Source organism: Podarcis cretensis (assembly GCF_951804945.1).
Source record: "Podarcis cretensis genome assembly, chromosome: 8".
Lineage (NCBI taxonomy): Eukaryota > Metazoa > Chordata > Lepidosauria > Squamata > Lacertidae > Podarcis > Podarcis cretensis.
In genome coordinates this window covers 11,242,651-11,255,745 of record NC_137177.1, presented here as the reverse complement: position 1 = coordinate 11,255,745, position 13,095 = coordinate 11,242,651, and the positions used below count along the sequence as shown (strand labels likewise).

The window sequence follows — 13,095 nt, the reverse complement described above, 5'->3', positions numbered from 1 at the left end:
CTTGAGTTCCTATTGGGAAAGAGAAGCGGAATATAAGTGAAAACGAATCACGAAACGAGTGCAAGAACAGGTGTATATACACAATATACATATATTGCCATTTCCTAGGGGCCGGGTTCCCTTCTCCTCCATCCTCCATAAAATATTTGAGGGGGCTGCTCTCTCCCAAAGTTGATGGGCATTGCCATTCAAATGGTGTGAGTGTGCACGTCTTGTGATCGATGAGGCGGGGCTTGCCTCCCTCCCCCAGTGTTTTATTCAAGTTGGCACCCCCTATATATTCTCCCTATATGGTTGCATTTCGTCCATATAGTGCATAAACAAAGCATTAGAGCAGTTTTATCAAACAGCATACAGCCCGATTTAAGCACGTTGAAAACCTCGTTGATTTTGATAGGCGAGGCCATAATCAAGTGTCGAGCTCACACGTGGAAAAAACGGGGCATTAAAGACACGTCATTGCGATAAGATGGCACCCACCGCAATTTTTTATTTTATGTACTGGTTATGTGCACTGGTCAGCATTAAGTACCATCTATTTACCCTCTGTAAAAACAAAACAAAAAAACCAGACCTGTACGCGCAACAGAAACTATAAGTTGCTATATTATTAGCATGAACTATTTATATGGCGCCATCCCTCTACCTCACGGTTTGCAAGCAGAAGGCGGGTCTCTCTGCCCCGGATAACTTGCAATATATCTATGTTGGGAAGTTTGCAAACTCGTAAGCGATGGGCGAGGCTTTAGTTTTACGCACCTGGGGAGCTGAAGTTCCTCCTCTCCTCTTGCTTCTCTAATTAGTAAGTTATTATCAAAATTGTGATTCCTCCCCCGAGGCATTTGTTCCGGGGTCGGTGAGTGGGAGTTTCCAAAAGGTACATGTACGCAACAGTGAGGCTGGATTCAGATTTACGCACCAGGGATCTAAGGAATAATTTTTTTTGGGGGGGGGGGGTGTTCGGACTGCCAGTGCCAGCCTCCCTCCTGGGATAGCTGGGGTGGTGGTGGAGGTGGAAGGCGAAGGAATCTCGCCAAAAACTCTGATATCCGGGGTGTTGGTGGTGGGGAGAACGCCAAACAAACAAAGTGTTGTTCTGAGAACTTCTAAGAACATTAAAAATAATCAAACGAGGCAGCACAAGGCGTGGGGACCGGAGCAGCCCTATTAGACTGTTTAAAAAATAATTATTAATTACTTTACTTAATAAATTGCAAGCTCGCTTTCCCGGAGGGCTGCTGAATGTGACCGTAGAGGCGTGGGCAGTATAATAAGCGGTGTAGTCCTCCTCTGTTGGTCATTGCCCAACCCGCTCCCCCTCTTCGCGTGCAGCTCACAACCCCCTGCTCTTTCTTGTTCCTACCTCGCCTCCCAGAAAACCAGTGATCCTGCCCTTGCTCTTTCCCCAACCTCAAGGGGGCGCCCTTTTCCGTTTCCCGTTCTGCTTCCTGTGTGTGTATGCAGCGCCTCCCACCCACTCCAAAATCCCTCCATTTAGGGAGTCAGACATTTCCCTTTCTTCCCCCTGAAACTCGGCGATCCTCGGTTGTTAAACTTGCAACCTGTATGTTTAAATATTTGTCGGGTATTTAAAGCTCGCCGGCTCCCTCGTCTTCCCCGGCCCCCTGCCCGCCTCGCCTCTCCCTCCCCTCGCCTCCCTTCTCTGTCTTGTTAGAAGCAGGTATTCGAGTTTTGATCTGAGATTTCAGATCAAAGAGGCTTCGCTGGCTATTAGTTTCATGCCTCCGCATTGATCCCCCATTGATCGAGCGGAGTTTGCCCTAACATGTGTATAGGGGCTGCTTAGAACAGGCCTGGTGGATTGGGTTGGGGGGAAGGGGGTGTGAGGGGGGTGTCTTCCAGCTCTGGCTTCTTTCGCCGGAGGTTATGGAACAATGAGGGGAGAAGGAAGAAACCTTTTCATCCTCCAAACGCCGCCGCTAGATACCCAAATCGATAATTAATGACAATGAATAATTTACAGTATCGATTCCCCAAAAAAAGAAAGGAGGGGGCAGGTCGGCAAACATATCCTTTAAGATTAAAAAGAGAGAAGCGGTACAAACACCGAATTCCCCCCTCCCAAACCCCATATAACGAGGGGGGGAAAACCCAGATTATTATTTTTTTGCATCGGAAAGTTAGATGCTATTAGCATTTCAAACCTTGCGCGAATGAATACGTGCCCCCCCCCTCCCCTCCTGGTTTGTGTTTGTATATGTGCGGTGTGTACGTGATAGAAACAGGCTTGTGTTGCAGCTTGTGCACAAGTGTCATTTCTGTGCTTTATTCTGGTAACAACCCATAGGGAGTGTGTGCGTGTATGGATCCGGGCTGCAACCTTTAATCGGTGGATTAATCAACTGGCGCTTTAGTTGATTAATCGGCGAAGACCAGTTTGTATCCGCGGGGGTGCCAGTTCATTTGTTTTTTGAGTCTGCACGTTCTGAAATAATCAAGGTTAGATTGTGGCTTTTTCTTCCACGGTTACTGGAGATTTCGCTTTATTAAGGTGCCAGTTTCCCCTTCCTTTTCCTCAGCGTCAAAGCACCCATACCGAGGTTTTGGTAACCCGCGAATTTATCATTAGTTGAATCGGTTTAAAAAGGCAGGGGCTTATTAACTTAAATTACTTACTCGGTTGACAAAACACCCACCCACAAAATGCAGCGCCATCCTATCCATGCGCACTGATAAGTAAGCTCCATGGACTTTCTCTCAGGTAAGCACAGCCCTGGTAAACAGGCGCAGGTGCTTCTTCACCTGCCCACCTGTCTCCCAGTGCACTCCACGAAGTGCGTTCATAGGTGGGCTTTTCAGACAGGTATGGCAGCTTTAGGCATGAGGCGGGTGTGCGCGCCTGAATATGTGTATGTCGCTTATGTGAGTCTTACAAGTGAGGAAAACAATGCACGCGCGACTCTGCAGTGTGTTTGCGGGTTTTCGTCCGAGGCTGTAATCCTGCACACACTTCCCTGGGCTTAAATCCCACTGCACTCAACTGGGCTTTCCAGAAAGTAAGTCCTGTTGAACCCAGTAGGGCTTGCTTCCAAGCAAGCAGTTTTCGGGTGGGGCTGGAAATTCTGCTGAACCGAACATGGACGGAATACTCTAGCTATCCTCTCCCTTGAATGATCACAGCGGTGTGCAGAGGATGCACATTTACAGCAAACATTTAATCCTAACCAAAAATAACACCAGACCCCACCCAAAATAAAAATAGAAAACCTGGGTGTCTTGATTTTATAATCCCTCTGACCTAAAACGCTAACTTTTTAAAAAATATGTTTGGATCTCTCGAAAAGATCGCGTGGGGAAAATTTGTGGGAAGAGAGTGAATAAATATATAAATAAGAAAGTGGGGGTCTCATAGGGGTGGGGGCGGGGGGCGTCCTGGGTGCCTCGTGTCTCTCCTGCGTCCTTCTTTTCAATTTTGGACGGCTGCTTTACGCCCTCCTCGCTTTAGAAATATGCAGAGATGAGACCGAGCGAGAAAGCGAAGGGGAGGGGGCAGAAATGGAGGGAGGGAGGGAGGGAGGGAGGGAGGGAGGGAGGGAGGGAGGGAAGGAGTGGGGAAGCAAAGAAGGGAAAATTCCCTCGGCTACTTGTTATAACATTTCTCCAGGAGGTTGGAGGGAAGTTGAAAGCCTCGGTAACCGAAATCAAAACTAACAAGGAAATGATCTGCGCCTCTCATCTGGGCCCCGGCTCCTGGGGGCCTGCGGGGGGATCTGCTAGCTTCCTCTTTGATTTGTAAAAAATGCATTACCTCCCAAATCAAACGGAAAATTACTGCAACCAAGGACAAGAGGCTGGGAGCTGGCGGCGGGGGGCGCGCAGAGAGGAAGACGGGGGCTTCGGTGACATCCTTGGAGCTCGGGAAGGGGGGGCAGGTGAGGGGATACTGCATGAAATAAAGTGGCAAGGGGGTGACCCTGGGTGGAAGTTATGTCTATCCGTATTGCGTTCTATTAGGCGGAGCTGTCCCCGGTGCTGAACGCGGGGACAAAGCTGCGATGTCCCTGTTATCTATCGGCGTTTTTGAACACCCCGATCTCTTCGATTTCAGTTGCTAATGTGTCTTGCTAAACTGGTCTTAAACCGACTCTGTTCCAGATACGATGTCTAAATACACCTCTCTGTGGAGCGTCTCCCCATCACTCCACCTGCCTCTCTATCTTCTCTCGTTCCTCAATTTCCGGTCATTCATGTTTCTTCCTCCGCCGTCTCCCAGCCACACACACACCCTGCTAAGGCCGGGTCACCAGATCTCTGGAATTTGATCTTATGTCCCTGCGCCTATGTAGGAAATATTAAAGCCCCCGCCTTTGTAAATACAGAGATAGACGGATATAACCTGCACAGGGAAGATGGGCATAAGCAGGTACGCGGCTGGAGAGCAACTGGACGAAGGCAGGTGGAGGCTTCTATTTGTCCACCTGCATCCCAGTCTGAAAACACATCACCCCACCTCCAAACTGGTAGCATCCTCTTGAGAAGACACACACACAAGTGGTTCTTGTCAGAGGAGAGCCGGACGCCACTCCTCGTCCACACTATACCGCTTGAATCAAAGTTTTGGGCCATTCCGCCGCCAATACTTTTAACTCCCTCTTGCCTTGGGAAAGATCTCTTGTTCAAACATGTTTGCGTTTACAACTGCGGAAGGGAGGGTGATGACTTTTTGCTCCCTGTTCCTCCTCTCTCTCTCTCTCTCTCTCTCTCTCTCTCTCAGACACACAAACACAACAACAGTCAGCTGTGTGGCAGGGAGACGGTGTGGTGGTGAGCGCAAATGCTCCTTCCTCGTCTCTTCCGGCTGTTTTCCTATTTACTTTCGCTTCTCGCAGCGAGAGTCTGTTTCATCGCCGCCCCCCTCCGCCTCCCCCACGCACACCCCCGCCACTCCAGCCCGCCTTATGCCGGCGGTGGAGCTGTTGTGGGGAAGTGAGGAGTAGTTACAAGCAAACACCCGCCCCTAATGAAGACAAACGGAGCCGAGCTCTGAGCTCAGGCGCCGTCACCCTTGGAGCGGCTTCTGCCGCCGCCGCCGCCGCGCCCGGACACCTCAGGAGGCGGCTGGAGCTCGGACCCTCTCCCCACCCGCCCCATCTCATCGCCCCATCGCCATCACCCTCCCTCCTCGTTTCTAGCGCTCCTCGGGTGGAAGGGTAGAGAGAGAGAGAAGGGAGAGAGGGAGGGCAGGATAGTGGAAGAGTAGAGTGCGAAAGCGGGGGAAGAGGAGAAAGAGAAGGATCTCAACACGGGATAAGGAGCGGGCGTGGAAGGGGGAAGAAAAGGAGGGAACGCGAAAGAGGCCCTAAAAAGGAGGAGGAGAGTTTGGAGGTGCAAGGAGGTGAAAAAAGAAGAAGAAGGGAGCGAGGCTGAGGAGGAGAGGGGAGGAGAGCGCGAGAGGGAAGGAGGGAATGTGAATAGGACGGGAGAAGAGAGAGAAAAGGGTTGCGTGGTTGTCTGTGTGAAAGGAATAAGGGAGAATGAAGGGCTCCCGGGGAGGGAAGCGGGAGAGAAGTTAAGAGAAGAAGGGACGGAGCGGGGAGAAGAAGGGAGAGGAAAAGAGCGGTGCGGAAAAGGGGAATGTGCAAGGGACGGAAGGGAAGAAGGAACGAGCGTGTAAGGGGCAGGCGAGGAAGACAGGTGCGCGTTCCCTCTCTCTCTCTCTCTCTCTCTCTCCTTCTCTTCCTCTCCTTCTTTCGTGTCCGGGGGGCGAATCCATAAATGATGCGGCTCTCCGGGCCGCGTGTCACTCGCCAGGCGCCGAGCGGAGTCGCCCAGGGCACCGACTCCTCCGCCGCCGCGGTAATTATCTGACAGCCCGGCCAGCCGCGCGCTCGGCCCCGGGGTGGCTGGAGGGGGAGTGCGGGTGGGGGCGAGTGAGGGGGAGGAGGCGCGTTTTAGCCGCCAAATAAGCTGGCTGAGTGGGGGGGGGAGGGTGGCTGATCTGGGGCGCGGGGGGGGGGGGGGGTTGGCGGAATGCTTGAGGATGCTTCTTGAAGAACCAGGGAGGGCACTGCCCCCCGCTCTGGGCACCCAAAAAAATCCCTCGGATGGACGCGTGGCGCGGGAAAGAGGTAAGGATGGGCTTTAAACCGTTGTGGGGCGCAAATGGGGCCATCCGTGGGGAGAAAAGAAGCAGGGGATAAGAAAGGGCGCGGCGGGGTGGGGGTGGGAAGTTAATGCAACTCAATAGGAATATGCATCTACATGCGGGGAAACTGTAAGTATAGACCCTTCCTCGGTTATTCTGCTGCCTTTCCTCCTCCTCCCTTCGTAGTTTGTAAGTTCCTTGCGGGCAGAGACTTGTCCTTTTCCATTTCCTCTTTCTTTTCGCTTCCCTGCTTGCTACCGTGTAAAGCGCGCTGGTGGTATGAGTACATTTGCTGTTATTTATTATTGCTGTTGTGAATCTGAAGTTTTGGCGGGGAGAATCGGACATTCCGAGTGTGATTTTTGGGGAGAGGCGAGCGAAAGAGCTGCGATGAGGTCGTGCTTCGGCACGCAGAAAGGCCTGGCTCGCTCATGGGTATCTGCAGATAGAAAAAATGCCTGGGGAGCTTTTGCCGGTCGGTGTAGGCAGGGCTGAGCTAACTGGGCCAGATTCCTAAGACGGCGGCTGGGCCCAACAAACCCTATTCTGCTAGCTGGCGTGGAGGAAGCAGGTGAGTATTCTGCGGAAGCTGCCCTGCCCTCGTGCAAGGCTGCACTCCAAGGGTGTGCAATATTCGTGTGTGTGAAGAAGCCCCCTCGCCAATTAAAGGGGAGCCCTTCTCGGGCACTGAGGGGGCTTGGTGCTAGGCCTCGATCCTACGCCTGCTTTGGGGGAAGAAAGTTCCATCAAATGCAGCGTGGGACGAACTTTCAAGGAGCTGTGTTTAGGATCGCGGTCTGTTTTTTGTTCTAATTGAATGAGCGCATTCTAATTGAACGAGGGCTACCTGTTGCCTACTCTTTCCCTGTGGCTCTTCGGTTGAAAGGGGTTGGGTAAAATGATAATGTGCAGGTTACGAACAGAAACTTCACCCTCCCCGCCCTCAATATTCGCTTTGTTGGGTGGGCTGCTGCGGGTATTTTGGGGGTAGACTTGTGGGGCGTTATACAACTGGGCGGAGGTTTCTTGGCATGCGAGATGGCGCCAAAGAAGCAGTTGATGGCGGCGACCAGCCTCCCTCTCAGACGTATTTAATAAGTAATACAGTATACAGATTTAATAAATAATAATTCTATGGAAACCAACACCCAAGGGCCAAATGGATCTACACAAGTACACACACACACACAGGGTCACGCAGAGGTATATGTGCAAGGCAGCACCGTTAATTTAAATGTGCACACGATCTGGGGACGTGTTCACACAACCACGGGCACACAGCGTTCCTTAATGCACGCAGACGCAATTGCCCAGGCCGACCTAACACCAGCAGCCCAACTCGCAACAAAGCCCATGATGCCTCGGGGTTGAAGCCAACAAGTTTAATTAGAAGGAAATTCCATTCGACAGTTCCCACATTCCAGAGGAGTAGACCCACAATAACTCGCGAGTCCGGCTTACTTCCGAGTTCGGATCGTCCCATTCCGAGTACTTCAACTGGAAAGCGGCTTGTGGGGAGAGGGCCAAACTTCTGGGGAATACCGCGGCAGGCACCCCAAAAGAGAGGCGAATAATTCGCGGGTTCAGCGAGTCCAAGGCGCGGGGCTCTTTCTCCCTCTTCGCGCAGAGCTGCGCTGCTGAGCTTTTTACGCAACGGCGGGCGCAGGGAATGGAGCTCGGGTCGGCATTGAGGGGTGGGCTGGCTGGCGACTTCGGCCTCAGTCCGTGAGTGCTCGTAGTCCTTCGGATGCAGCAGGAGGCCCGTCGCCCTCTGGGAGCGCCGCGAGAAGCTGGGCAGAACTTTATCTCCTTCGCTGTCTCCTGAAAAACAACAACCGCTTCCCCCACCCCACCCCACTCCATTTTTTTGGAACTCGTTTCCTCGCTGTTCTAATGCATTCATTCAGTTGTCTCTCAAACGGTGCAAACCCTGATTTTGCTTGTGCTTCCTCTCCCCAAACCACCCATCCAATCTCACGACCCTCCTCCCCTTCTCCGCCTCTGCAGGTGTAACCTTCTCGCGCCATGGACTGTAACTGCGTCTCGGACCTGCTGCTCACCTCGCCGGTTCCTGCTCTCTGGACTCCAGGTAAAATTGCCTTCGCTTTTCCAAAACACACACACACAGAGGGGGAGAGAGAGAGAGAGAGAGGGGGGGGAGGGAGGGAGGGAGGGAGGGAGAGAGAGGGAGAGAGAGATCAGCAGCGGGGGTTAATTTCAGGGTAGATCCGGCCATAGACCAAACCGGCCCAGCACTTTTCCAGGTGAGACCCCAGCGCATCCACTACTTTTAAAAGTTTATGTTTCTTTATGTAGAGATTTATATCTCAGTCTTCCAGTTCCTATAAGCACCCAGGGTGATCTCACTTGGCCAGTGCTGCTCCCCCTCCCCCACTGGGAAATCAAAGAACTGCAGAGTTGGAAAGGACTTGTAGAATTGTAGAGCTGGAAGGGACCCTGAGGATCATCTAGTCCAACCCCCTGCAGTGCAGGAATATGCAGCTGTCCCATACGGGGATCAAGCCTTGATTCCTGCATCGCACGGGGTTGGACTAGATGACCCTTGGGGTACCTCCCAGCTCTACTATTCTATTATTCTATGACCTTGGGACTATCAACACTGGGATATAACCAACTGAGTTACCTCAATTTTTAAATGAAAAGATACAACTAGAACCAACATTTTTTTCCTTTGCCTTACTTCCTGCTTTTTTATTGTGCCATATTTATTTATTTATTGCATTTATACCTCATCTACTTTCCCACCCTCCAAGAAGCTTAAGATGGCCCACCACACTGCTATGCACCTTCAACAGGTTGGGGATGTACCCAAGAAGTCAAAGCAAATTTAATCACCACCATAATACCCACCTACAAACTCACACAGACGGCGCTGTTTGAGATGTTGTCTTTCCCAAATCAGGAAGTCAAGGATTTAGCAAAAATATTCATTATATATATATATATATATATATATATATATATATATATATAATCTTCCCAAGGGCTCTATCCAACTCAGAGTAGAACCAAAGAAATCAATGGCCCTAAGTTAGTCATGTATATTGACTTTAATGGGTCTACTCTGTGTAGGACTAGCTTTGGAAACAACCGCAAGTCCTTATTATTGTCACTTTAGTTGAGCCTTCAAGGAGCGGTCCAATCGCCAGACTGTTTTGCGGTTTCTGGAGCCCAGTGGCCCTATCCTAATAATTCTTAAACTCTCTTTCTTTTAAAACACGTGTTTCTTTTTAAACATGTGTTTGAGCTCAGCTAGCTATGAATTCCAACAGTGGGCAACTTGATGTTTTTATTTATTTATTATTTCACTGTTATCCTACCTTTCATCCAGTGAGTTTAACACAGCGTACAAATCCCCACCACCACCACATTTTATACTTAGAACAACAACCCTGTGATGTAGGTTGGGCTACTGGCTGAATGTCACTCTGTGGCTGAGTGAAGGCTTGAACCCGCATCCCAGACAAAATGCTTTAAATCATGCTGCACAGGCAGAACAGAGGGAAGTAGTCATTCATATGCACACATTTCACACCATGTGTGAATGGGCATCAAGAATGCCTTCATTTCTGCCCTGTACCCTGATTCCATGCAGGGGCTTGGGTGAACATATTGTCTTCCCCAATCGCATGAAAATAAATGCAATTAAAATAAGTCTGTAGCAATCATTCCTTATTGCCTGAGCTGGGATAGCTTAGTTGGTAAAGCATGAGACTCTTAAACTCAGGGTTGTGGGTTTGAGCCCCATGTTAGGTGAAAGGGGGTTGGACTAGATGACCCTCGTGGTCCCTTCCAACTCTACAAATCTATGATTCTATGAAACACTGTTCTTCCAAATGACCACGAGTGCAGTCTGTCCACATGCAGTGGCGAATAAGCTCTGCAATTCCTGAGAGGCACAGTGTTCTTCTATATTATTAGTTCGATTAGCTCAGGTAAAAACAATTTCTAGGACCTGGTGACAAATGGCTCAAAAGAAACTTTGGGGAAAGCTGAGCTAACTTATTCCTTGCAACATGGACACACTGAAAAGAAAATAATGGATACTACTGTTCTGTTTCCCATTCATTTTAATAGGTAAAGGTAAAGGTAAAGGTAAAGGTACCCCTGCCCGTACGGGCCAGTTGTGTCCGACTCTAGGGTTGTGCGCCCATCTCACTTAAGAGGCCGGGGGCCAGCGCTGTCTAGAGACACTTCCGGGTCACGTGGCCAGCATGACAAAGCTGCATCTGGCGAGCCAGCGCAGCACACGGAAACACCGTTTACCTTCCCACCAGTAAGCGGTCCCTATTTATCTACTTGCACCCGGGGGTGCTTTCGAACTGCTAGGTTGGCAGGCACTCGGACCGAGCAACGGGAGCGCACCCCGCTGCGGGGATTCGAACCGCCGACCTTTCAGTCGGCAAGTCCTAGGCCCTGAGGCTTTTACCCACAGTGCCACCCGCGTCCCACATTCATTTTAATAGAACTTGGCAAAATGTTCTGCTGCAGTTTGCTCCTTTCGGTTAGTAGAAATGGGTGTGTCATTTGGTCGGTTTTTAATGCTAGCCACACAATATGTAAATAATAGGGGACCTCTGAGCATGTGCAGAATTTCCTTCTCTCCTTCACTAGCTCCTGCACAGATAAGGTGAAGTGTTCAGACCATTATTTATCGCATGCCCAACATCAAACCTAGTCTGATTGGATACCTATGTACATACATACAACTGCTATTGTGCAAAAGACTGCTGCTGACATATACAATTACTGCTGCTGACATATACAATAACGCTGAAATCAACATTCACAAATATTTGAAATCTGCTGTTCTCTCACTTTTTCGGCATGCAAAAACTTCATTTTCAGAATTCCAATTCAACATTGTAGGTGAAACCATTATCTCAAGGGCTTTAGACCTGTTGATATCTCTTGATTGTTTTGATACTGACAGGTGTCAAATGTCAAAAAGCACTACATACTATTGCATGTCAACTATAAAATGCTACATACCATTGCATGCAACATGGAAAAAAATGAAGTTATTTGTTTTTAAAATGTATGCCTAACTTTTATTCAATGAATTCATAGCAACAAAATAAATTAAAAATGAAGATTTATTTTTTTAAATGTGAGTGGAGCTGTGAATAATAAAAAGCAACCACCAGAAAACAGGAGGCTGAAGAAAGGAAGGGAAGATACATTATCATATGTAAAATATTCAGCGGTTCACTTGCAAATATTTGAATCGTCAGTGGGTATCTGGTAAATATAAAACATTAGAATTTGAAGAGGAGATTTTTCTGCAAATGGATCCAGTTTAGAGACCATCCAATGAATAAATGCAAATCCAGCCACATGCAGTGTATGAGACACAGCCATCATGGCTTCTACGTTCACCCTCTCCCAGTTAGAAACAAACAAACACACAATACCATACCCACTCATTTCACACAGCTAATAACTGCACCCTCCCCCTCTCTCACAGCAAAATCTCCCCCAAGGGTCTAGACTGCTGTGGAGTTTGTAGCTCCAAGCTGAAGGCTGGGGGGCAATAGTGACAATCAAAGGAGCTGGTTTTAACCGCGGGGCACTCTTTTCCATGCTGGGCCTCTGAGGACAGAAGCCTTGCATGTTTCATTAGCCAGCTGATTCTATTTTTCCCCATACACTGAGGCTAAAACCATGGCAGGGCAGTCAAAGGAAGAATATTAGCAGTCTGGTGTTGGTGGGGGAGGAAAAGTTTCGTTGTATGTATTTTTTTTCTGCATCCACATCTCACCTTCTTCCAAGAAGCACAGGGCAGGTTTTCCCATGCCCCTATTTAAGATTCACAACAACCCTGGGAGGTAGGCCAGTGGTGACCCTGTGAGCATCACGGCTATGCAGCTTTTGAACCTAGTTTTCCCCGTTGTGAATCCAACACATTAACTACACCACCTGGCTCTCCCTTGAAAAAAGGGGAGCAACTTCACCTATTTTTGCAGCGTCAGTGCATGGCAACTTAACAGTCAGTCACATTGCCAGGCCCATCACTCTAGCGACAGCAGTGGAAAACTGTGTTTTCCTTAACCTCTCTGCGGTTGTGTATCACACGCTTAGTTCGCTGGTTCATTTGTTCGCAAGAGTGAACTACCTGAAAGAGTTTAAATCCATGGCATGGAAGTTTATTCAGCCTGGGGACCCACATTCCCCCATAGGCAACTTTCTAAGGGGTGGGTGGAGCCACTTGCCAGGGGTGGGTGGGGCCAGAGGCAAAGGTGGGCGGAGCTTGGGATGTGACCCTTTCTTCTTAAAAAGTAGGCTACATTTCAGCAACACACAGGCTTGAGGTTTCTGCAGTGCTATAACCACACCTCTCCACTTTCCACTGAGGCAAGCAAGAGGCATAATCAAGGACACGTTTTAGCCAGTCAGGGACTCCAGGAAGTGTGCTGCAAGGCCAGTGAGAGGCATGGGCTGGGGAGAGACCAAAGTGCCAGATAAACAGGACTAGGAGGCCCAGGTTTTAATCAAGGCTCATTTTGACTTAACTGGCCGATACACGTGCCCTTTCGAGGTGTCTGGACTGAGCAAACTTATTCCTGTTCCTGCTAATCTAAATCCAGACACTCCATGTCAATTTGGCAGAAGCTGTAATTTACTAAGCGGTCCTAAAAATAAAGGACAGGGTGATTAATAGGGTCTCCTTAAAAACAATTGGCCTTTGAGCATGTACAGAGTGCCATTCATTCACCACTAAGTAACCCACCCCCTACTGATCAGGTCTTGTCCCTGGGGGAGTTGTGAGCTGGTGCTTCCCTTTCAAAAAGTAACGGGAGTGGTTGGTGCAGAATGAACCTGCCAATTTCCACCTACATACAACAGGGGTTTTTGAATGCTAGGGAAACTTTCCTGTGTGAAGCTGTCCACTGCTGAGGAGCTCTCGCACGCTGTGTAGGATTATTGGGATACACACCCCAAGCCTATGTGGTTTGTTACTCTGCACC

At 49.4% G+C, this 13,095-nt stretch overlaps 1 protein-coding gene across 5 annotated transcripts in view; it reads left to right on the top strand.

Moving 5' to 3' along the window:
• The window catches only part of ERFL (ETS repressor factor like), a 167,358-nt gene that overhangs the window by 138,701 nt on the left and 15,562 nt on the right, over positions 1-13,095 (top strand). For 3 of the 5 annotated variants that reach the window (XM_079985633.1, XM_079985630.1, XM_079985634.1), the window contains exon 2: positions 8,114-8,195. In XM_079985633.1, coding sequence (XP_079841759.1) covers positions 8,132-8,195 — 64 coding nt within the window. In that variant the 5' untranslated portion in view covers positions 8,114-8,131. Of the gene's footprint in view, positions 1-5,120; positions 5,818-6,000; positions 6,090-8,113; positions 8,196-13,095 lie in introns of those variants that run through there. The other 2 variants (XM_079985632.1, XM_079985631.1) reach the window with 2 other exon arrangements.